This window comes from Sphaerodactylus townsendi, linkage group LG02 (genome assembly GCF_021028975.2).
Source record: "Sphaerodactylus townsendi isolate TG3544 linkage group LG02, MPM_Stown_v2.3, whole genome shotgun sequence".
NCBI classification, from domain to species: Eukaryota; Metazoa; Chordata; class Lepidosauria; order Squamata; family Sphaerodactylidae; genus Sphaerodactylus; species Sphaerodactylus townsendi.
Window position 1 is genome coordinate 122739046 of NC_059426.1, and position 26297 is coordinate 122765342.

Sequence of the window (26297 nt, forward strand, 5' to 3'; positions counted from 1 at the left end):
TCAGCATGGCCAATTGGCCATGCTGGTAGGGGCTGATGGGAATTGTAGTTCCTGAACACCTGGAGAGCCGCAGGTTCCCTACCCCTGCCCTAAGCCTTCTCACCCAAGGGAAAGCAACTCACATTCCTTCAGTGGGCATTGCAGAACTATATCAGATGCACTCCTCCTTTTAGGAAATCTGATGTCCTGGCTCTGGCTTGCCATCTGGTGGGGGTGGAGAAGGTTTATGACATCCTAAGCAGGTGGATTGCTGGGTGTATAGTTCTGGCATACTCTTTTTGTGGTCTGCTGGCTTCACAGGTCATTCAGTCAGGTGTGCAGCTGCTTCTGCAGTGTTCATTGCCAGTGCTCTAACAGTGCCTCTCTACAAAGCTGCTATGTAGGCTTCAGCTTTCACATTCATTAGACATTATAAAATAGATACCGTTGCCTTGGCTGATGCAGCATTTGGGGGCTGTGGATCCTTCAACAAGTGGTCTGATACCTCCAGTTTTCTGACTGGCTGGTGTTCTTTTCTCCTCCCTAATCTTGGGTGTACTTATTTGTAATATCCAGATAGTCAGTGTCCTCCCTTCAAGTGAAAATGAAACACTGAACTTGCCATAAGAGTTCCTTTCTCTTGAAGAAGAGGGAGACAGGAGCCACTCTGTTTTTTAGGGACCACTTCATCTAAGAATTTTGACCTGTGGGGTTGGAGATCAGTGCCAATCTATATTTCTTTTAAATGTTGTCTGTTTATCTGTAGCAGAATATTGTTCAACAAACTTCCTGGCAGAACAGGACACACCCTTGTGCCCAGCAGCAAGATAGAGCAGGGTAGAGAAGGGTTGCACCAGTGGGAGGAGGGTTCAGCCAAGGTATGTTTAGTAACAGGGCAGCCATGGCAGTCTACCCCAGGAAAGCTCAAAAAGGGAGGAGGCAGTGAGTAAGCCTGGATGGGACAATAGTGGCTGTCTGGGCCCAGGTGTTTTAAGGCAGGGCATGGCTGTGAAGAGTAGGGAACCGAGAAAGGCAAAGTTTAGTTCAAGTTCAGGTGTGAAGTTAGAGCTGTACATGGAGGAAGGGGAAATGTGAGGAGGTTGGCCATAGGAGGAGAGAATTAGAGGAGGCTGGCTGGAGAAGGAGACAGATTGCAGCGTCGTGGCTCTTCTCCTATGTAATGTAGTAAGTCCCAAGGTGGGTGAAGTGAACCACACCTTCAAATACATGGATTGGTGACAATAGCAACCTGCATAAACAAATCATGACTGAGCCGGTGATTTCAAGTATGATATTCCCTTGCCTCCAGAGAATGCTACATCATCTCTGAATGTGTTCTTCCAGTTTATTCTTCTCTCTGTTTTCTGAGACTGCTACATTCTGTTATGCTTCTTGGATGCTATGTTCTATTTGAGGGTATCATGTGCTACAGAGCCACAATTCATTTTTGATAAAGCACATTTTACAACATTCTTCATTAGGTTCAGAAATCTCCAAAGTGTCTCCACTGGAAACAGAAGGAACAATTTACCTCCAGCTTCCAGGGATTGTGGGTAGGAGGATGCCTAATCATCAGAATGTCCTTCTCTTCTTCAAGTTAGCAGAACCTTCACAGCAAGTCCAGAGTTCTGTTGTAAGACCCTTGTGCAGATGCCACAGAAGGGAATACCAAAAAGGGTAGCAGCAGTCAGGGAGGAAAAGACTGGTTTTTATCTGAAAATAAAATGGGAAGAAATGATTGAAACAACAGCTAATAAAAATGCAATGTATTTTGTAATTACTGTTAAATCTCAAAATGCTGCAGAGCAGCTATATGAATTATATTAATCCTGGTCTTCATTTATCATAATGCTGAGAGTGATTAACCTTGTGTTTATAATGGGCATATTTTGACTGGGTAACTGAAAGTGTTGATAGTGTTTGTTAAGCCTTTAGGTAACACTGCTGCAATATGTGAGCTTTTGGGAGTTATAAAATGGCAACATTTTTTTAAATTGCAGAGACTGTGCAATCGATCCAACCTGTGTACTTTGCGTGGATTGTTTCCAAAACAGCATTCACAAGAATCACCGTTACAAAGTAAGAAAATACATGCTGCAAGATTTTCTTAATTTCAGTAGAATGTTGACAAATGATTGTTTCAAATTGCAGGACTTCTATCCTGGAATGACGTGCTAAAAAGTTTTTTAATATATTTAGGTCTGTTAATTGAAATTGAAAACAAATTTAAGTATAGTATGATAGATGTTTGAAAATGTAAAATATTTTTTTTTGTACTGGGAATGGTTTGAAGCAGATGTTAAGCTTTTGGCTATGCAGAAATACTGGTATTGGTGTGCCTTTGAACACAGATTGGAAATTTCAAAAGTCTAAATGTTAAAATACAGAGCATAACCTGAAGTATTAATGATGCAGGGATTTGTGAATTAAAATTTTATTCAGCAGAATGTTTGTTGGGCAGAATCCTAACCTGCTTACTGGGATTAATTTGCTTTTAGACAATAGGAGGAAGAACTTGTTTATGTTTTAAGTTGTTACTGAAACTTGGGGAATCCCCAGTTAATTATTTCCCACATTCTAGGCTTCCTTTAAAATTTTGGGTAAGGCTTAGTCTGTACGATTCAGTGCAGTCGTGTTTCAGGAACTGAGATTGTGCATTGGCTACACCAGTGTACTTATGGGTGTCATCTTGCATTTGATCTGCATTCCTTCAGATGAACACTTCCACAGGAGGAGGATTTTGTGACTGTGGGGATACAGAAGCATGGAAGGATGGACCCCTGTGTGCAAATCATGAGCCTGGAGCCACTTGCTCTATGAAAGAAGTAAGTTCTTGGAGTACAGTCAATGGGACAGATAGTTGAAATTTGCTGAAAACATACTGATTTCTAAAATGTAGGCTGTTGGAGCACTACTTGATTGGTGATAATATTCTTTTAACAGCTAATCCTAAAATTTACTATAACACCAAAAATTTGGTTAGAATGGCTATCGCAAAAATTATTGAATTAGTTATTGCAAAAAAAGTCTACTCCCTTTTCAATTAAAAGATTAAAAGATCAATGAGAACCAAAGTGCTGTACTTCAACCATAGTCTCTCTTGTTTCCAGATACATTCATTTCTTAATTTTGCTGTATAACTTGTTTATTTTCGTAAGCTTATCAAAAGTGGTGTAATGTTGTAATGTTGATAGCAACAATAGTTCTGATAACTACTGGAGGTCCCTGGCCCGAAAGATATCCAGCTGGCCTCGATGAGGGCCAGGGCTTTTACAGCCCTGGCCGCTACGTGGTGGAACAGGCTCCCTAAAGAGACCAGGACCCTGTGGGACTTACAAAGTTTCTGCAGGGCCTGCAAAATGGGCCTGTTCCACCAGGCATATGGCCAGCCGGGGTAATTAGCAGACCTCATATAACATCTAGGCCTCCCATGGGCATGGGGGGGGGGGAGGGTTATTGCCATCTGGATCAGTTGTTTTAACATATTTGTTTTATATTGTATTTTAAATTGTGATTTTATTGCTTATTACTATTGTTCTCTGCCCTGAGCCCTTTGGGGGAGGGCAGTCTAACAGTTTTAATTAATTAATTAATAATTGGACAGTACTGTATTTTGGGGAAGTAAAAACAATTGCTAACCCAGTTCCAAACTGTTGAATTTACTGCTCATTTTTAACCTTTCTAGTAAAAGAGATCTCCATTTTTTTGTGAGGCAGTGAATGTATAAATTGTCTTTTTGCTGGTTGTGGTGGGTTTTCCGGGCGGTGTGACCGTGGTCTGGTAGATCTTGTTCCTGATGTTTCTGCTTCATCTGTGGCTGACATCTTCGGAGGTGTATCTCAGAGAGAAGTCTGTTACACACTGTCTGGTGGCCAGACACAGTGTGTAACAGACTTCTCTCTGTGATACACCTCTGAAGATGCCATCCACAAATGCAGGCAAAACGTTAGGAACAAGATCTACTAGACCACGGCCACACAGCCCAGAAAACTCACCACACCCAGTTGAATCTGGCCGTGAAAGCCTTCGCCAATACATTGTCTTTTTACTGTTCAACAGATTATTGCCTCTTCTAGATATAAATTATTTGCAGTATTTGCAGTATTTCCAAATTTATTGCTTTTTGCAGAACTCTGAATGTCAGTTGAATGAAGAACTAATGGCACAAGCAAGGAAAATCTTCCCATCAGTGATACATTATATTGAAAATATGACTACTTGGAAAGAAGAGGAGGAGTTGCCTCAAGAACTTATCACTAGGTAAGTCAAGTACTAGAGTCTAGACTTCAAATTGATTTCTTCCTCTCCACGCCTCACTCGGTCTTTTCACAGTTTGTGCTTAAGGTGGCTTGCCCCATTAGAAATGTATTAGTGATGAAATATTATTAAATAGAACATTGACAAGTGTTCAGTATTCATTCAGGACTAAACAGGCATACAGTTACTTAATGAGGAAAGCCTAAGTAAGGTCATAAATGGAAGAGAAGAGAATCATAGATTTACCATGTAGTTCAGGTACCCTGCAGTTGTGGGTCCGCAACTTGAGTTCTATCACAATTCTGTCCTGGAGATAAGAGATTATTTGTTTGTCAGGATGTAGTGCCTGATATACCCGGGCTTTCTATATACTTGGTCTCGTTTTGTTATAGGCGCTCCAATTTAACATCGTACTTTTCTGTAAGGATAAATCCTCTATGGTACAAGGAGAATCTGTCATTACTTATCTCATGTTTTCCTTGTGACAGTAATGCTAAGTAGCATTTTGTATATGATAATTGGGCAGAAGGATAAACCTTCCCATTAATTCTCCTCTGGAAATGTTCAGACCCACCCCCACCCCTGAATCCTTGTTTCCATCCGTCCAGCAAACCTCTGAAACTGAAAGTAAATTTTGCTGGGGGAATGACAAACTCAGTATCAGGAGAAAATCAGCAGCTATGGGAACTTTGAGTCCCATCCCAACCACCTGCCTATCAGTTCTCCAACCTCTATCTCAGACGCACCAACAATAGCCAAACTTCCTACAACTGAACCCATTTCATTGGGTTTACAACCCCTGGTGATCTCAGAAAAGGAAGTGCAAGATCTATTTCACAGACAGAAGCCTGGAAAAGCACCAGGCCCAGACAAGATAACACCTTCTTGCTTAAAAGTCTGTGCTGTCCAATTGGCCCCCATTTTCACCCAAATCTTCAACAAATCACTAGAGATGTGCTATGTTCCTTCCTGCTTCAAACACTCCACTATCGTCCCAGTGCCGAAGAAGCCTTCCATCAAGGAACTGAACGACTACAGACCAGTTGCTCTAACATCTGTAGTTATGAAAACTTTTGAAAGGCTAGTGATGTACCATTTGAAAACCATCACGGATCCACTGTTGGACCCCTTGCAATTTGCATATCGAGCAAACAGATCGACAGACGATGCTGTTAATATGGCTTTGCACTATATCCTACAGCATCTTGAATCGCCAAAGACCTATGCAAGGGTCCTCTTTGTTGACTTTAGTTCAGCATTCAATACTATCAGACCCGACATTCTTCTAACCAAACTAAATCAGCTAGCGAGTACCTGAGCATATTTGTAAGTGCATCACCATCTTCCTAACACATAGGAAACAGCAGGTGAAGCTAGGAAAAATTACATCAGACACCTGTAAAATGAGCACAGGGGCCCCGCAAGGCTGTGTACTTGCACCAGTTCTCTTCTCTCTGTATACCAATGACTGCAGCTCAAGCGATCCATCTGTTAAAATACTGAAATTTGCAGATGATACAGCAGTGATTGGTCTCATTCGAGACAACGATGAAACGCATACAGACGGGGAGGTTGAACAACTAGCCTCGTGGTGCCACTGGAACAATCTAGAACTGAACACACTTAAAACCGTAGGAAATGGTGGTAGAATTCAGCAGAACCCCTCCCCTCCTACCTCCTCTCACAATACTAGACAACACAGTATCCACAGTAGAGACCTTTAAATTTCCAGGCTCCATCATATCTCATGACCTAAAATGGCCACCTAATATCAAAATGTCATCAAAAAAAGCACAACAAAGAATGTTCTTTCTGCGCCAACTCAGGAAGCTCAAACTGCCCAAGGAGCTGCTGATACAGTTCTACAGAGGAATCATTGAGTCTGTCATCTGCACCTCTGTAACTGTGTGGTTTGGTTCTGCAACCCAACAAGATCGACACAGACTTCAGAGAATAATCAGAACTGCAGAAAAAACAATTGCTGCTAACCTGCCTTCCATTGAGGACCTGTATACTGCACGGGTCAAAAAAAGGGCTGTGAAAATATTTACTGACCCCTCGCATCCTGGACATAAACTGTTTCAACTGTTACCCTCTAAACGTCGCTACAGAGCACTGCACACCAAGACAACTAGACATAAGAACAGTTTTTTCCCGAATGCCATCACTCTGTTAAACAAATAATTCCCTCGATAATGTTAAACTATTTATTATATACTTATTATATAATTACTGCACTACTTTTTTTCATCATTCCTATTACCCATCTCCTCCCACTTATGACTGTATGACTATAGCCTGTGCTGACATTTTATTTTATTTTATTTTATTTTATTTTATGATTTTACATTTTATGTTTTCATTACTACTGATTGTTTCCTGATTGCTTACTAGACCTATATGACAATCATTAAGTGCTGTACCTTATGATTCTTGACAAATGTATTTTTCTTTTATGTACACTGAGAGCATATGCACCGGAGACAAATTCCTTGTGTGTCCAATCACACTTGGCCAATAAAGATTCTATTCTATTCTATTCTATTCTATTCTATTCTATTCTATTCTATTCTATTCTATTCTATTCTATATAAATACCCTGAAGCTGTTGGTAAATTTCAAAATGAGAAATGGGAGAGAACTGCATTGGTTTCCGTTTGGGCAAATGGAACACAGTCCTGCAAGCCATTCTACTTGTGCAACAAATCCAGTAGTTGCTCTCAGCAGTCGTTCTATTGCTGCAAGCTTCTGCTAAGTCCTGTTTCATATCCTAAAAGTGGAGCTGTAGTATCACTATGGTCTTTCCTAAACTGAGGAAAACCCTCAGGTTGCTAAAGAAGCACAGGGGACGTGACAAAACACAAGGAGGAGAATGTGGTTACTGGTTTAGGGTGGTACAGAGCTCTCAACTCATCCTAGTATTTTTCCTGCCTTGGTCTGAATATAAGTTCATGGGTCTGTTGATATTGACATGTTAACTTACTGATAAATGTATATTTAAACTGCTTCTTTCTTATCTGCATTGTCAAATCTTTCAGGAATAGTTTATAATTTTTACTTATTTCAAGCATTTCTATTTCACCTTATCTCTTGGGGAGGGCAATGGCAAACCACACCATAAACATAGTCTGCCTACTAAACATCATGATGGGACGTCCTTCCATCAATCAGTGCTTGCCTTTACCGTTATATCTCCTTGGAGACAAGATATTGCAACCAAGTTGAAAAGGCATAAATTAACAGAATTAAGACTGATTAAAATATACAGTTTATACATTTAAAATATTCGGATACCCAAGAACACTCAACATGCAGTATCAGCAAACTCACAGCCAAATGAGCTGGAAAAGTTCACTCATCACCAAATGTTTCCTCGAGGAAACTTCCTTACCCACCTTCTTAAACGCAGCAAGGGAGCAAGCCTTTCATCCCCATTTTAACAGGCCATTCCCAAGGACTGGGCCCAAGGAGGTATACTGGAAGATGTGGTTCAGTAAATATGAGGGTCCCAGTCTGTAAAGTGCTTTAAATGTAATAACCAACACTTCAAAAGCAAGTAGGTAACCAGTGCAGTTGATTCAGCACTAGGTTTAACTGGTCTGAGTGACATCTGGAAAGGAGCCTTTCTGCATTTTTCTGCACTGTTTGGATATTTTGAGTTGTCTTCAAAGGCATCCCTATGTAGAGTATTAAACTAGTCCTATCTAAAAGTAGTAATAGCATATATTAGCATAGCCAGGTGAGCAGAATCTAGGCAAGGGGCCCGCTTATAAGCAAGATGCAACTAAAAAAAGATGCTTCCAGCATCTACTTGCTTATCTATTATCAAGGTCAGGTCCAGGAACACCCCTAAGCTCATAATGCATGGTATGGTGATTAAGTGATGGACTCTGATCTGGAGAACTGCGTTTGATTCCCCCCTCTTCCACATGAGAGGTGGACTCTTATCTGGTGAACTGAATTTGTTTCCCCTTCCCTACAAAAGGAGCCTGCTGGGTGACTTTGGCCTAGTCACAGTTCTTTGGAACTCTTTCAACCAAATCTAACTCGCAAGATGTATGTTGTGGGGAGAAGAAGGAAAAGGAATTTGTAAGCCACCTTGAGTACTCATTATAAATCCAAACTCTTCTTCTCCTCCATAACATATTCTACCATGGAAAGCTTAATCCAGGGGTCTTCAAACTATGCCCCCCCAGATGTTCATGAACTACAATTCCCATCAGCCCTGCCACTTAGCCATGCTGGCAGAGGCTGATGGGAATTGTAGTCCATGAACACCTGGAGGGCTATAGTTTGAAGACCCCTTGCTTAATCCCATCTAAGGATAAATTCTACTTCTATATTAGGGAAATAAATATAATTTCTATGAATCAAATGTTAATGAATTGCTATCCTTTTGCTCATGTTGACTGTCTCCCCCACCTCCTTTATATATTGTTTTGTAATAGTTGTGTTGCCAGCATTTGTGTTGGATGTTATTTTAGTTTCTTTTTGGTCACTACATTACATCTTGTATTCTTCCAGATCACAGAAGATGGACAAATATTACTGTGTTCTTTTCAATGATGAGCATCATTCTTATGATCATGTGATCTACAGTTTGCAAAGAGCTCTTGGTTGTGAACTTGGAGAAGCCCAGTTGTATACTAATGCTATAGATAAAGAGGTTGGTAGAGTACACCATTTATTGTGCCATGTTGTAGTCCAGTAGTTGACACAGAACCAATTCTATAGTTGTTGTACATGTAGGTTACTCTTTGCAACAGTAACAAGACAGTACATACCACAAGGATTAATATTACATTACCCTGTAATAGTGTGTCAGCCATTCTTAGTAGAGTACAGCTGCTGGCTTTCACTCTTGGTATTACACTATCTGGCATGAGATTCCTGAAATGTTGCCTCTAGTTTTCAGAACTGTCGTTCTATGTCTTCAGTGATAATACAAGTGATCATTTTGCAAAGGTGTGTCTTATTGATTTTGGGCTGTCCCTAGAGACATACAAATTTGCACAATGTAGTCCAATGTGGGAATAATCCTGTTGGAAAGCTAGGTCTGTGCAAGATTGTGAGAGCTGTGGATTCATGAATTATCTGTCATTTTTCACTTTGAAACACAGATTCCTCTTATTCTTATTTTGTAAGCTTTGCATTTGCAATTAAGGATATCATAGTTCTATTAAAAGTGTGTAATGATTTGAGCCACTTTATGCACAAAACTAAGAATTCACATTACGAGTTTTGTATCATAAAAGGTAGAGGTAAATCATTGGGCAATTCTCTAGTAAACATGAATATTCTGTAGTATTTTGGGAAGACTATCTTGTTAGAGTGCTCTTTCTTGTATGACTATAGCAACACAGTTGATGCTTTTAATAAAGGGTTCATTCAGAATGGTACTCTATAAAGCTACTGGATATTATTCCAGTTTAATTGGTATGTAAAGTACCCTTATCTGTATTTTCTACTCCACCTCTGCCCTTGTTACCGTAATTTAATAATGTAATGTAATTTATATTAGTTCCCTCACCTAAGTGTATCATCTCTTTCTTTTTCTTTCTTGTAATTAATCAGGGTAGGAAGGCTGTTATGAAAGGGACATACATTGCTTGTCAGGAAGCCAAAGAAGAAATAAAGGTAATTTGATGCAGTTCTTAATAAGATGTAGTTAAAATGACTGTTGGCTATCATAAGATACTCATGATGCTTTTCTTACCATCTTCTATCACATTTGGTAAATGTAGTTAATCCTAAAATTCAAGTTATGTTGATTTTAAAACAGAAATGTTTAACAGTAATAGGGAGGATCTAATAGCAGCTTAATATGCACTCATTCAAATGATAAATATTTTTTTCTTGCAGAAACATTCAAAAAATGTTTCCCAGTATCCTCTTATTGTGAAGGCTATTCATAGTGATGTAATGGCTCATCAAAAATTTGCTTTGCGCCTTGGTTCCTGGTTAAATAAAATTATGAGTTATTCAAGTAAGTAACTTTAATAGCATATACAAATGCCAAACTATTGACAAGTAGCTCTTACATTTTTTTTGTAGTCATATGAATTATGTCTGGATAAATGTTTCTCTAAAAATTGGTGGAATTATTATTGCCATTTAAAATATTACCCTATGCAAAAGTTCTTGTAGCAGTAGTTCTTTTCCATCCCAACTCTGAACACCTTCCTAGGAAGGATCTATTCCACAGGATGCATCATAATTCAGGTCCTACTGTTCCAGTGTACAGTGTGACTTTGGATGGTTATTAAATTTGCAGATCTGAAAGGGAGACACACCCAATTACTTGAATGTGCTTCGGTTTGTAAGTGTTATTTTCCTGAGGCAATGAAATAATGCTGTCTTGGGATCAGCTATGAGCATCATGCATGGAACAATAGAAAGTGGGGACTGTCCAAATAACTGGAGATCTAGATGGGGGAATAATGTATGAGTGTGGTGGCTTCTTAAACAGTCCACATCATGTTGTGGCCTCAGTTGTGAAGACTGGATGAGGGAACCTTCTGTATACCCTTTGGAAAATACCAATGACCCTCTTTGAGCTGTATGCTAGAAGAGAAGATAAATTATCTTAAATCTTAGCTTGATTTGTTTGTCTTGATGCTGTTTTTTTGGGAAGGATCTTCAAACATTTATTGCAAGGAAAATGTCTGCTATCATTGATTTCATTGCAAAGACTGATGGAGAAGTGTTCATGAGGCGAGGATTTGTTTTGACTGGAAAAAAACCACTTCCTTTCAAAACAGTAATATATATTACACCTGAAGCTTTATTGTCTTATATCTTTTTGCCAAAAGGATAGATAGTTGTATATGGGTCGTAATTATCGTACTAACTATTCAGTTCAAATACTGTTCATCTGACTTAGGTGACTTTCGTCAGATATTCTGCCAAACATGTCTAAAAGAAGACATTAATTCAAAGAAACCTTGTTGTATAAGCACACTGATGCTTTGGGATGCAAAACTGTATAAAGGTAAGCTGGACTGATATTATAACAAGATTCTGTACAGTATAGAATGGAAGTCATCTTGTGGTGGAATAGACCTTCTTTAACCTACAGGCCCTATTCTACTCAGCCCCCTCCCAGGGATTCCCAATTTCTGGAAGAGTCTCTTCCGCTCCCTCCCCCTCCCTCCCTCCCTCCCCCCCCTCTCTCTCGGGTAATGGCTGCCACCACCTGACTTTTATAGGAATTTCACACTAAGGATGGTCAGGGCCCCCACCTTCCTTTCCAATTCTGAAGCCTTGCCTCTGTGTCTCCTGATTCCCCACTCCAGGGTACCATAGAGATGGTTTATGGCTTGGTGTGCCCCTGGAAGGATAGCTGCTTGCCAACTGGCAGCTTTCCCCGCTTCTGGTGCCTATCTTTTAAAATAGCATGTCCAAGACGATGGAGGTCAATGTGGTACAGAGAACTGCTACCAGCATCCAATGTTAAAAAGTGTTTTTTTTAAAAAGAAAATATTTACAAGCATATTTTAGCACAGCACCAGATTGAGCAAGGGATTAAAAAGAAATGAGGAATAAACACAATTCCTCTGTCCCACTCTCTAAATGTATCTATCAGTTGTTAAAATAGGGCAGGCTCTTAAGCTTGACATGTTTCAGCTGCCTACAGAGTCCCCATTACCTGGAAGATTTTATTCAGCTTCTTGGTCAAGCACATGGTCAAAATGGCTGCCCCTTCCAGACTCCAGCAGAATTCTGTCCCCTTCAGTGATCCCAGCCAGAAGAAAGCTTTCTCTCTGCTCCCAAGAGTTTTATCAGTTCCCAGTCCTCACCCCTTTGACCTGGTCATTCTGGGTCAAGGTAATTTTTCCTGCTGGATCTAGGTATTCTCTTCCTGAGGCCCTTCCGTCTTTTTTAAAAAAATTACCTCCACATCTGTAATACCTACATGGAGAAGGACAGGGCGAGGGCTTAACCCATCCCACTGACCCTCACTACCTTAGCATTTCTAAAAGGTGCCTGGACACAGTGGCATAGCTACAAGGGGGCGAGGTGTACACTTTGCACCAGACGCATGCCTGGGGGGCGGGAAAATCGGCCCCACCCAGTTTCCTTTGATGTGCATCTGTGTGGGAGGCCGGGGTGGAGGAGGCGCCTGGGCGCCATTTTGCCCCAAGCACCGTTTTATACTGCTACGCCCCTGCCTGGACAGGGTTGGAAGTCTCCTGTCCAGAGGAAAAAAATGGTTAAAATGTTTCCTTCAAACCTGAAGGATGGGGGAAGCCATTTCTTCACACATCTTATAAGTGGCTGTGTGATAGTCAATTTATAGCTACACTTTGTAGTTGATATTAAAAGGAATTACTGTGTTATTATTGTTGCAAAGTAAATATCACATTTCATTGATAATTAATGCAAATCTTTGCAGTGACTTCAGAAAGCTGAATAGGTGGAACAATCATTCTCCTGCCACATTACATCTCCAATCAGTTCTGATCCATGTAGTTACTCTGCACAGTGGTGGTAATCTATATTAGCATATGAGTTCCAACATCTGTAACTAAACTAGTGAAACATTGCTGAGTATTCTTAATGGCAGAATTGCACTGTAGGTCAGAGAGAAAGTGGTAAGTGGTGAGGTATATAGCTAAGACCACAAAAACAAAAGGAATAGGGGAATCTTGGGTGGTTGTATTCACTTGCAAGAGATACTGGAGTCTTCCACTGCTTTAGTTTGTCCCCATTTTCCTTTTACCACATACGCCATTATTTTTCCAAATATACACAATAGAATTGGCACTAAGCATGCTCTGATTGTCATGCATGCTAAGGTAAATGATAGATACTTAAAAAATGATTTAGCTATAATCATATGTAACAGCTTCCATATTTCCTTTCAAATACTTTTTGCTTTCACTGTTGCATTTTGTAGAAGGTCCATTGTTCAATTGGACTCTCATGCTATGTTCATTTTGCTTTTTCCTCTTGACTTTTGATTCTGTCAAAATAAAAGACTGTTTATGGAAAAGTCACTGACTATTGATTTTTCTTTCCAGGAGCAAGAAAGGTGTTACATGAATTGATCTTCAGCAGTTTTTTCATGGAAATAGAGTACAAAAAACTTTTTGCCATGGAATTTGTTAAGGTAATTAGTGTCTTATGGCTTTCATCCTACAGCAGTAAAATCTTCTTTTGAAGCTTTTACAGCTGTGATAAATGAATAAAATGCCCTCAGCCATTAATTTTTCTGGGAGTGATGAAAATTGCTTTAATTCAAATAAGTTTTCTTGTCATACTATTTAACATTCTTTTGTTCACTGTGGGTGTAATGCTGTTTATCCAAATAATTTAATATAAAACTAGCTGGGCCCGGCCACGCGTTGCTGTGGCTTATTGTGGTGAAATGGGAAAGGAACAGTAGCAGCAAATAAATTGCAGAGGCCAGCAGTAGGTGCTCATGGAAACGCGCAGGCTGATACTGTGCAATGACATTGATGTGTGTGACCGCATCCTCCCTCACTTCTCTTCCCTTGCATGGCACCCCTCCCCCTATCTCCCTCCCCTTTCCCTTTACTAGAATGGGTGGGTCATATCTAGATGCTGTGCCCTCTCCCTCCCTTCCCTTGCATGCCACCCCTCACTCTCTCCCCTCCCTAACTTCTGTTCCCTTGCATGCCTCCCCCTTCGTCCCTTCCCTCTCCCACCCTCTCTTCCCTTGCATGCCACCCCTCCCTCCCTTCCGTCTCCCTCTGCTAGAGTGGGTGGGTCATATCCAGATGCTGGGCCCCCTCCCTCCCCTCCCTTGCATGCCACCCCTCACTGTCTGTCCCCTCCCTCACTTCTCTTCCCTTGCATGCCTCCCCTTCCGTCCCTTCCCTCTCCCTCTGCTGAATGTGTATGAGAGTAGGTGTGTTGTGTGGTAGTAGTGGGTGAGGCACAGAGAGTGAAAGGTACCTGCATGTGAGGGAGGAACCCCACCTGACGTCTCACATGGCAACGTGTGTATGTGTTTCACGTCCGCTCGAATTATTGCCTATGTACTGTTTTCACTGCTCATATCTGGCCATCTGAGCGAACGTTCTAAGGGCACGAACATTCTAAGGGTGACAGTTACACACAGGCAGCTTCATGACCTGGTGCGCCAGGAAAAAGATATTTTACCTGTCTCAGGTGTGTTGTCTGACAGTGGGAGGTACGTAAGAACACAGTCGAGGGAATGAGTATGTGTCTGTGAAATTTTCAGAGCGCTTGGGCCAGCAGGTGCAGGGTTATTCTCAAAGCGACAAACACATGGTCCCATTTTTATATATATAGGTGGGTTATTTCCAACCAGTGTTCGTGTAATGGACCTTCCTTCCCTTCCACTTCAGCCTAACAAAATATTGCCCGGAAGATTAAAGGGACACCTTGGAACAGTGTCAGGCAAAACAGTGACTGCTGTAGGGAGGGAGAATTGGTAAATGTTGTCCTCCTTTGTAGAAAATAAGCATTTGATACTGACTGTTGAATATTTCAAAATGTATTTTAATCACTTATGAAATCACCCCTTAAGAAACTGTAGTTAAAGTTGTGAGAGAAATCACATAATCCGGCATTTACAGGTCATCTTGCAGTCTCAGGAAATAAGAAAAATTCAGTGGCATGGATCCAGCAATGTGCATGCAGAAATGTAATAATGTTTAATGCTTATGCATTGTTCAGAGAACAGCTCCATTATAAACTTCTGCAATTCCTGGTTCTATTAATTTACTTATTAGGTATATCATTTTTAGAGTGCCTTAATTTACATTGTGTAATCCACCTTAAGTATCAGTGAGAAAAATGGATTATAAATGTAAATAAATAAAAGGACGTAGCACACTTCTGCTTGCACAAGATCTTGTGTGACACCTAGCACTTTCCTTCCTAGATATACAGTGCCCAGAAATTGGTTGCATAAAATCTTGTGCAAGTGGGAATACAGTAAATTTAAGTAAGTGGTTGCCTTGGTCTTTTTCTTGCAATTCCAGTAGTGCAGGAGGTCTGATAGAAGCAGAAATCTTGCACTTGATCCAGTCCTCTGAGTGGAAAGAGATCACTTTCCCATTTTGTACATATGGTCCATAGTGAGTATGGTGATTTATTAGAACAGCTCAAGTAAAATTGTAGTGTATAAGTATTATTACTATCCTGAACAATAAATGGCTAAGGGAATGAAATGTTTCAATAATGAACCCTCCACCAGTGGCGTACCGGGCCTAAACGGCCCCTGGCTGCATGATTGCCTCCTTGTGCCCCCCCCCCCCCCGGACTGGCTCCCTGTGCCCTTATAGGAGTCAGCAGGGAGACTGGGGAGGGCGGGGTTCAGCGGTGGCCCATACGGGTAACACAGCAGCAAGCCAGTTCCTGGGCTCCTGAACCCACTGCAGCGCCCCGGCCTCCCGACCTCCCTGCAGGCCGGCTTCTGCCCTCCCCAGGACCTGGGGAGAGCAGAAGCTGGCCTCCAAGAAGGGTGGGGCGCCATGGTGGATGGCCCAGACAGGTGCTGCATTAGCCCGCTGCCGAGCCCTGCCTCCCTGCAGGCCACCCTCTGCCCCCTAGGGAGGCCAAGAGGGAGGCGGGGCTTGGTGGCAAGCGGCTACAGCGCACACCGTTTTGTCACGTGGGGGCTCCCGGGGTGAAGTGGCATGTGATGAAGTGGCATGCTCCCAGGGACATGGGATACCCAATGTCCCAATTAGCAGTACGCCACTGCAGAGCAGAACTTACAAAGTGAGACCTGCCCCCCACATTGGTGGGCAACATTCCATCCCCTCTTCAGAACAGCAGCTTCTTGGCGCCACTGCTCTGTGGGCCCCCAAAAGCCCTACCCCCTATCCCCAACAGCCTGCGTGGGCTTGTGGAATAGCTGTTCTGTGGGTCTGCAGAAGCTCTCCTATCTTCCACCCTCAACAACCAGCCCAGGCCCATGGAATAGCTGTTCCTTGGGCCACAGAAGCCTTCCTGCTTCTCCCCCACCTCAAGCATCCTCATTCCACCCTCCGCTCACCCCAAGTCTCACATTTCCACCCAACACTCACTTTTCCCCCTCGCAAGCCTCACCTTCCGACTCTCCCCCCACCCCAAGCTATACCTTCCAACCCTCCCCCCACCCCAAGCATCACATTTTCACCCTACTCACAGCCCAAACCACACCTTTCAATCCTCCTTCCATCCCAAACCACACCTTTCAACCCTCCCCCCACCCCAAGCCACACTGTTTCATCCTCTCCTACCCCAAGCCTCACCTTGCCACCCTCCCCCACCCAAGATATTCCTCTCCACCCCAAGCTATCCTCCCTTCCCACCTACCCCAAACCACACCTGTCCAACCTCTCCCACCCCCAAGCCACAGACCAAGTATCAAGTAGGTGGCGTGGGGGTGCTACAGCCTCAGTAAAGCCCATTGCAGGGAGAGATGCATCCTCCTCCACCCTTTGCTAGGACCCATTGCATCTCCCCAGCAATGGGCTTTGCTGCTAGTTTATTATGAATCCAGTATTTTATAATAACTGTAATTTTGTACTTTCCCAAGATGAGATATTTGAGAGGATTGAAACTAAATTTTCCTCTTACAGTTATTAAACTTGGCACAATATGCAGTAATTTGACAGCACTGAAACCTTTTTTTAGAAAAAGATAGAGGGAAAACATGTGAAAACAACAAGTTCTACAGCATTAGAATTAATATTCTTTAATTCAATTTCTTAGTTGTAGCCAGAGCTGGAATGGCGATGCATTGGAATTGGTTAACCCATTCATCTGAAACTTTATAAAATTATGCACTTTCTTTGGACTGTTACATAACTGAAAACTGACTCTGCAATTGTGTTCCAGCATCCTTTTATAACTTTTACATATGGGCAGTGCTGTGTTGCTTCTTGGACTTGATTATACTGATATTTTTATTTATTCTGTTTATATAAACATAAAAATATAGCTTTTTGTATTAAAATGGTTGCTGCTTTCAACTTGACGAGATTGTATTGTTATTTTTGTTTGACTGTTAAGTAATATGGACTTTTTAAATTAAATCTTAGATGTCCCATTACTGTACATTAGAAGTTCAGTGAAACACCTTATGTTTTCTGCCCTGTCATACTTCTCCTTTTTTCTCTTTAAACTGAAATCTTAAATTCACTGTTGGTGATATTTTTGCCAGTGTTCCACTATCAGTTTTTGTAGATTTGGTGACTAGAACAACATTATTTCAGCTGCAGTTCCATTCCCTTATTCCATTTCCTAAAAATCCCTGAGTTTAAATTTGACATTTTTTGTTGTTGCTGCCTATTGGCATTTTTAGTGAGCTGATAACCACCATCCTGTGATATCTGTCTTGCTTAGTCACTGAAAGTTCAGCCAGATTCCAGGCAGCAGGTATCTAAAGTTTGGATTTTTGCCCCAATGACCATCACATTGAACCTGATATGATACTCTGTTGTCTCCTAATTCAGTTTGGAGAGATCTTATTAGAGCTTTACACAGTCTGCTTTGTTTCTCAGTCTCATTAATAATTTGGTGTTGTCTGCAAACCTGGCATCCTTGCAGTTTGCTCCCATACCAAATTCTTAATTGCAAATCCTCATCAACAATTGCTTTTGTAGAGTACGCCATCCATCATATATATATGATGGCAGGGGATGATGGGAACTGTAGTTTATAACATCAGGAGGGCCGCGAGTTTGACACCTATGCCTTAGATCCTAGTCCAACACTCAAACAGTAGTAACATCACACTGCCATGAGAACAATCAGTCACAGATTTCTCCTTGTCTTTCCAGCATTACAAAACACTACAGAGAGACTACATCAGTGATGACCATGAGAAGCAGATCTCTGTGACGGCATTTTCGGTTCAGATTTTCACGGTTCCTACATTGGTGTGTACAGCTAATTATCCAAGTGTACATTTTATGCTTTTGTTACATTAATATTTTGAACATGAGTAACCCCCTAAAGCAAGGAGTTGATTACATTTGGATTGATACAATTTCTGTTTGTATTCCTATTTGATTTGGTATGTTGGAGTTCAGTGGAAGCCAAGCAAGTAAAATTGCAAGGTGATTCCTGGCCTATGTTAGTCATTTCTGCTATAAAAGGAAGCAAAGCAAACTTTTATGCTTCAGTTCGTTTGCCATAGGCAATGCTTGCCAGTTGCTATTGATCAGACAACTAACAAATTACAAGTCTGAGTATAAACAGTTATAGTCACGTAAGTTTATTCTCTTTGAAAGTAGAGAAGCTGATGTGATCCAATTAAGGCAGGGGTAGGGAACCTGCGGCTCGAGAGCCGCATGCGGCTCTTCTGCCCTTGCACTGCGGCTCCACGAGCCAAGCCGCCGGCCCCATCCTTGCCCGCCCTGCAGGCAGCAGGGCAGGTGCACCAACTTCCTGCGTGTTACCGGGCCAGCTGGGCTGCGCCGCTGAGCTTCCCCTCACCCGCCCCATTGGAGGCAGTGGGTGGGCACTTTTCCCCGGGCGGCTGATGCGCAGGCCGAAGCCACCGGTTTCATCCTTGCCCACCCTGCAGGCAGCAGGGCGGGCACACCAATGGCCCGCTGCTGGGTGCGCCGCGGGCTTCCCCTCTCGCCCGCCCCGTTGGAGCGGGGCAAGCGCTTTCCCAGTGGCCGGCGAGGTCGAGCCGCTGGCCCCATCCTTGCCCGCCCTGCAGGCAGCAGGGTGGACGCATCCATGTGCTTCTCAGAATGAGCGGAGTAAAATGTAAAAAAACCCCAATATATATAGTGTTATCTTTATTTTAAATGTCAAAAATTATTTGCGGCTCCAAGTGTTTTCTTTTCCCGTGGAAAACGGGTCCAAATGGCTCTTTGAGTGTTAAAGGTTCCCTACCCCTGAATTAAGGTGATTTGTACATCACCCTTTCCTATTCCCCCTTTGACTTGGTCATAGCAAACTTAGCAAAGCAGAGGGAGGGAGAGCGTGCCACTCTGCTGGTAGAGATCCCTTTTAGCAGTGGAAATTTTGAATGGGATCCAATCCAAATTATTTGGGTCTGAAAGAGCCCCCCCCCCCATCCAAGCATGGAAGGAAAATGAAACTAAATGCAATGATATTTTTCCATTAGTGAAAGCATGATAATCACTAAGTAACCCAACTATCATTTATGTAATCATTACCATAAAAACACTAATGGTTGTCGTCTTTTATCCTGTTTGTGAAGAACATTTCTATTCAAATACATTTTCCTCCTTAGGCACGCCATCTCATCGAAGAACAAAATGTAATCACGGTCATCACAGAGACACTACTTGAAGAGCTGCCAGAATATCTGGACAAAAATGGCAAGTTCAATTTCCAGGATTACAGCCAAGAGAAACTAACCAGAGTTTATGCAATCATAAGTGATCTCAAGTAAGCATTTCCTCTTATTGAGAACAGTTTGTGCTTCATTCACAGGAGATCATTTTTCTCATCTGCATGTTTGCCTATTAGGCTGGGAAATGTCTGTATGATGTGTTGCAAAATGTATTTTGATTGTGTACATATTACCCACTATTAGACAGATTCTCCTATACAGTGTGTTGTTGACCAGACAGTCCACATAACCCTGCTCTTCTCAGAAACAAAACAGTTTTTGCTGCTTTAGAACCATGGTCAGCAGTTTTTATTGGTCATGGACTATGTATCAAAGCAATCCAGTAGAAATGGAGAAAAGAATTACTATCTGTCTGAACAACTGTTTGTAATGTCACCCGTTGCCACCAAGCTGGCAGATCATACTGTGCCAGCAAAGCTTACACCAGAATGGGCTGGAACTGCTGGATCCACTGCCCAGCTGACTGGCAGGGACAATAGTGCCTGGTTCAACCATACAGTGAAGCAATTCCAACCTACAAGGGGCCATTGCAGAGGCCTCTCCCCAGCTGAAAATAGAAGGTCTTGTGAGGTAAGACTGCCTCACTAGACAGGACAGCAGAGAGTGGGGCGTGTAACAGATGTGAGGAGCTATTTGGACCCTTGCAACTAGAAGCTGATGAGGAAGATGTCAGGGCTGTTTTTCCCTCCAGGGCTAAGGCTGCTAAAATGCGGAGGGGGACAAGGAGCATCCCAATGGGATGAGGAGGACCAGACTGATCTAGAACCTCTCTCCCAGCTTCTTTGAGTTGTAGAATAAGACTGGCCCCCTCCATCTGGGAACAAGAAGAGGAGAATCTGGATGTTAGATCAGCCCCCTCCCCTCTCACCCCAAGTCACACTTGAGCATGTTGAAACCACAGCCCTACTGCTGGCCTTCACTTAGATAAACCAACATGGGGCTTCCTTCATTTCACAGTGCTTTGCTGTCTCCAGGAGATAGTTGCTAATTAGATTCTAGAAAGTACGCACTTTCTGGGATATTGACATTTACATTTTCACATTATATTTTGTCTCCCTAAACTGTAAATACTTGTTCTGACAAAACGGTGGCAGTGGATATCAATGGTCAGTGGTGGCCTACCCTTCCACACTTCAACCAGGCAACATCAACAAAGCAGCCATCAAAATCACTGGGCTTTTCTTGTGCATATGTTCAGAATCCTGTCCAGCCCTGTATAATTCTAATTCTACATCCTTTGCTTAAAGCCAGCTTTTTAAACGAAGACAGGAAACTTCTCAATTTATGAAATTATATAAGGAACTTTTTTTAAATTGACAGATACATTTTGATCAGTAAGCCTATAGTGTGGACAGAAAAACTGCGGGAACAGTTTTTGGAAGGGTTCCGGTCTTTCCTGAAGGTTCTCTCTTGCATGCAGGTACTGTGTATTAGTGACATATCTGATTTTCCTTTGATGAGTTTAATTGTATTACGCTCAAAGCAGTATTGATGGGATAATGACTAGAGTAATTACACTAGAGTACTATAATGTAGTAGTGCTTCAAATTATGAAATCGAAAAGATTCTTAAATGGCTTTTAAAGGAATCTTTAAAAATACAAAAACCCACAAATGGGGGGGTGGAGCTTCAGACATGTAATGGGGGGACTGAACCCGAGGACCTCCCCCCCCCATTACCTACGTCCTTGGCTGGAACACACCTTTCCTGTGATAAAAGTCTAAAGAGTCAGGGATGTTTTGGTTTAGAAAGGAGACAACTCGGCAAGTGATTTATAAAATTATGCATGGGGTAGAGAGAGTGGACTGAGAACCTTTTTCTCTGTCTCCCAAAATACTAGAAATCAAGGGCATCAAATAAAGTTGGTGGGCAGTAGATTCAGGGTGAAAGAAAGGAAAGATTACTTTACACAAGTGATTAAAATGTGGAATTTTCTGCCAGAGGATGTAGTGGTGGCCACAGACATAGGCAGGTTTGAAAAAGGATTACACCAGTTCTATCAGTGGTTGCTAGCCATAGGGACTAAATAGTGCCTCCATATTCAGAGGCAGTAAAATTCTGAGTACCAGTGGCAGGAGGCAAAATCAGGGGAAGGCCTTGGCTTCTGTTCCCTGCTGTTGTCCCTCTAGAGCAGCGATTCTCAACCAGCGTTCTGTGGTACCCTGGGGTGCCATGAGCATGTCCCAGGGGTACCACAGCAACACTACTGGCCCCCTCACTTTTGTGGTGTCTCCCACTGGTGCCAGCATGGAGCTTACCCCAGAGGCAGGGCCTGCCACAAGGTCAGCAGCCACTTACCGTACACCCCCCCCCCCCCCCCGTGCTTCCTTTCACCACTGGTCTAATCCAGCACTTCATATGTTCCTTATGCGACAAATTGGAGTAAAATGACTGAGATTATAATTTTCCTTAATTCAGTTTCAGCTAACTTCCATGTGAATTAGTCTAGGAGTGTAACCTTAATCTCTGAATAAGTCTGAAATCAGTTGTGTAGACTATGCCTGGTTAAAATACTTCAATACTATTTTATGTGGGGAATGTAATTACAGGGAATGGAAGAAGTAAAAAGGCAAATCGGTCAACACATTGAAGTGGATCCTGACTGGGAAGCAGCCATTGCTATTCAGATACAATTGAAGAATGTTCTCTTGATGTTTCAGGAATGGTGTGCTTGTGATGTAAGTTTTTTGAACAAAATTGTACTATTATATAATACAGAAGTCAGCTATTCATGATCTAAAATTTTCAGAGGCTCTTTGTGAGCCGTGTCCTTCCCCAGACCATGGTAGGCCTGATTGCTAAATAATAACTCATCAGTGTTTGTTGCCCTCTGGTCCCTCAACAGTAATGTGGCAAATCCTGTTATTGTAGATTTATTAATTTGAAAAGTTTGTGGATGACTTTGCATTTAGCCAAATAAAAAAATAAATAAATTCCCACTCGAATGGTGGTGTTAATAAGTTTGAGTAATAATTAATAGTAACCATTTCTTTTCAAAGTATAGATTCTTGACTTGGCTGGAAATTTGAAAGTGTGTCAAAGCAGAGCTAATTATATGGAAATAATTCTGTTGGTACATACTTTCTCTGGATCCCTGTTTTTTTCTTTTACAATGTTTCTTCAAAGCTTTGTAATCCTCTTTATGAAGCTAAAATTTCTCACACCACCACCACAAAATTAGTTTGGCAAGTTCAGGAGTTGTGTATCTTTCATGAAACTTCAGAATTAAAAGCATACAGTAAAGTAACCAAGTTTTAGTAACAGGAAACTTGCCAGAACAGTGTCTGAAAATCAACTTAGTAGAGGTAGGTAAGTATAGAGGGATTTACATGTATTTATTTATTTGACATTGATATTCATGAAAATGGGATCTGGACATTTTTCTCATAGTCAGGAAAAGGGGAAGGGTGCTGCTAAAGAGATTCATATTCCTATAGAATAACTTATTTCTGAATCTCTTAGGCCTGTTCTGCATGGGCCCCTGCAGCGACTGCACATCGGCATATGTGATGCCAGTGTGGCCCTGGGTCTGTTCACACGCTGAGGTGCGAGTGGCCCCAGAGCGACTGCGGCCCGCAGAGGCACCTCAGCAAAGAGGCACCTGTGTTTTGTTTCCCCATGCTTACCTTCTCTCCCTGTGGCGCTCCACGGAGACAAGGAAACACGCCCATGCTGCCCTCCGACCTCCAGGGGTTGAAGGGCAGCGTAGGCATATCTCCTGGTCTCTGTGGAGCTCCACAGGAAGAGAAGGTAAGTGTGGGGAAAGCGGCGCCTCCAACCCAGTGCGGTTTGCACAGTGCCGGCTGGAAAACACTGGGAAAACAGTGTTACCCCGCTGGTGTCTGGGAAAAAGCACAGTCCTGCCTCGATGCAGAGGCAGCAGCAATGTGAACAGCACCCTGGAATTGTGTTTTTATCGTTCTGGGTGCTGTTTTTGTCCTATGTGGAGTGGGCCTTAGAGATTTACATTATCAGGAAGATTAATTATATTAAACTGTTTTCTTCTAAATTGAGAGGAATAGTGTGCGTCATATTGAAAAATTTGCCTGCAGCCCCATTTTGAGCCCCATTACTTTGTAGAGGCTTAAAAAGGAACTTCCTTTACCGTTTATGTTGCAGGAGAAAAGACTGTATATTTCAATGGTAACACAATTGTACAAATATTGTGCATTTTAGGAAAAGTTGTTGGTGACAGCTTACAAGGAATGCCATGCAGCAGTAGTGAGATGTAGTGGAAATAGCTGTTCAAGGGAGAAGATGGTAATTCATTTATGTGGCCATACTCTGGAAAGTAGACATTTCAAAGTCTCTACAGATCCTGTCAGCATTCATCTGCCTTTGTCCAGAATGCTTGCTGGTAAGTGTCTTGTTGCTAGCAGTTTCTATTCAAGAAAATTATTTTCACTTTTAAGTTGAGAGAATAAAAGGATCTGCACTGATTGGGTGGTAAGACATACTTCACTTGCCCCAAGTCTGTTTACTTATATGCCTAATTAATAAAATTATTTTATCCTCCTTTAGAATGCCAATAAAGGCTTCTGATTGTGTGTATTTATGTGTATTTATATACCACTGTTACTGGACATACTTTAACTCACCCGTAAAATATTCATATTAAGAAACACGGCAGTTGTGTGAATCAATATGATTTAGTTGAGTTTCAGGAAACTGATTTATGAATGAATTTGACTTCCTGATTTTTGTAGTCGGTATTTCACATCTGTTGATGGCGCAAATTTTGCATGGACTGTTGTGTTCTCATTTAAAAATAGTAGAAATTGAATGTCTGAATGTCTGTATTGTCAACCCTGAACAAAGAAATATATCTTCAGATGCCATTTTCAGAGTGCTGCCAAACATGCATCTTTCTGAATGATTTAATTGGCCAGTTATGAAACTTAGTCTCTAGTGTAATATCTACACAAGTAAAACTTCTGAGAGTGCATTTGCAGAGGGGGTGGAAGACAACTGAGTACATGCGCTGCCTACATGTCTTTCGGAATCGCATGATATCACTCTTCAAACCCTCTAGTGCTTTTGATGGAAAAATAACTATGAATCCACTCTAGACACAAACAGAAGTCTTAATCTTTCCTTCCTTAGTGTCATGTTCATTATCATATATGGTGTATTAATTTACATGTCTGAATTTGTTTAACAAATTGCAGTGGGTTGGAATAGAAACTTTAACAGGTTGCTTTATGTCAGCAAGTTTAAAATACCTCTTCAGTTCTTGATAAATATAAATGTATCTCTTGATGTATCTCTTAGGTCTCCACATACAATTGATCAAAACTGGAACAATCTCTAGATTACAGGAATTTATATGTTCTGTAAGTATTTCAGCTGTTTCACACCCTCCCATCCCCCCCCCGAAAGTGTGTGCATGTGTATGTTTAGGGAAGTTGAAAATCAGTTGGTATTTTTGTGTTTTGGGAACAGTTTCTGTACTAATATTCTGGATTATTTTGGTCCTCATTTTGTTTGATATTTTTTTTTCAAAATTACAAGAAGTTTGGGTCTATTATTTCCGACGAGGAATTCTTTCCAAGGGGCTTCAGTGGGTGTTTTTCAAGCAAAGTATACCAAAACTGTAGGGATCCTAGTTCTGCCAGTCCACTAATGACCTCCCAAGTTTCAATTGAATCAGAGGGCACAATTCTACAGGCCCCTGAATAAGGTGCCCTAGCCATCCTGCAAAAGAGAAAGAGAATATAAATCTAAACTATTCTTCCTTTCTCACTGGAACTCAAGGAGTAACTGAAATACTTGTCCAGTGTCCTAACATCTCTTATTCCAATCACATTTGTGGACTTTTCTCTGAAAATGCCAAAAATGTTGTTGCCAATGTACTTAATTATTTTCTACACAGAATTGTGCCATGCTGAGCCTCCCCTCCCCTCCCCTCCCCACCCCACCCCACCCCAGGCCATACTTGGAATGTTGATTTTATATAGCACAAATCAAATCAGGTTATTTTCGTGTATCTTTCTTCTTGGCTTTAAGTTTTGGGAAGAGTGTTTTCCTTTGACTCTCTGACACAGATGGAGAGGATGCAGGAAAAAGCACCTGCTCACTTTGCTTACTCTCAGAGTTCAGGGCTGGGTAGTTGAAGAGCAACAAGTTTACCTTCAGAAAGACACTGTTTCTCAACCCTTCAGGGGAGCAGACCTGAGCAGTGTGAACTGACAATGTCACTTGTCTGGGGAAAAAAACATGCTCATTCTGCACTCTTGTTGGGAAGCACAAAACGAACCTCTGAGCCACAAGAGAGATCCAGCCAGTCCATATCTTTCTTGGCCCAAAACCTCCATGGCTCAGTGGCATGTAATTCCTAGGGCTTGGGCAGGTAGTCCCTTATCATTTAATCTACTGAAGCCTTTCTCATGTGTCTCACATTCTTTGTTATCAGCTTCCTCTGCAATGACCTCAATCACTTTGGCTATTCCAGGAGTGGTTTTGGGTGCACCTGCTCAGAAGGAAGGTGGGGGAGCAGCAGATCTGCTTTCCTCTTCCTCACCTACAGGCAACATGTCCCTCTTGTCCTGCCAATGGTGCTTCCTCCAAGAGGTCTCCTCTCTCCAACTAATGATCTGGCCAACACACTTGGTGAGGCTGCCCTTGATGCACACACAGTATACGGTCACCAATACGTAAACCTTCTGCTTGGTGAAAGGTTCCAGAGTGGATCTCTGCCCTCTTCCAGCCTCTGTAGCAGTGCCTGCACTCCTGGAAGATT

The 26297-nt window shown here is 42.0% G+C and overlaps 1 protein-coding gene across 2 annotated transcripts in view; it reads left to right on the forward strand.

The window, feature by feature from the left end:
• The window catches only part of UBR1 (ubiquitin protein ligase E3 component n-recognin 1), a 99688-nt gene that overhangs the window by 28653 nt on the left and 44738 nt on the right, over nt 1-26297 (forward strand). For both annotated transcript variants that reach the window (XM_048484122.1, XM_048484123.1), the window contains exons 3-16: nt 1980-2058; nt 2694-2804; nt 4109-4239; nt 8761-8902; nt 9811-9873; nt 10099-10222; nt 11120-11227; nt 13260-13348; nt 18003-18101; nt 19436-19593; nt 20879-20978; nt 22108-22236; nt 23735-23915; nt 24830-24891. In XM_048484122.1, the coding sequence (XP_048340079.1) occupies nt 1980-2058; nt 2694-2804; nt 4109-4239; nt 8761-8902; nt 9811-9873; nt 10099-10222; nt 11120-11227; nt 13260-13348; nt 18003-18101; nt 19436-19593; nt 20879-20978; nt 22108-22236; nt 23735-23915; nt 24830-24891 (1576 nt within the window). The remainder of the gene's footprint in view (nt 1-1979; nt 2059-2693; nt 2805-4108; nt 4240-8760; nt 8903-9810; nt 9874-10098; nt 10223-11119; nt 11228-13259; nt 13349-18002; nt 18102-19435; nt 19594-20878; nt 20979-22107; nt 22237-23734; nt 23916-24829; nt 24892-26297) is intronic.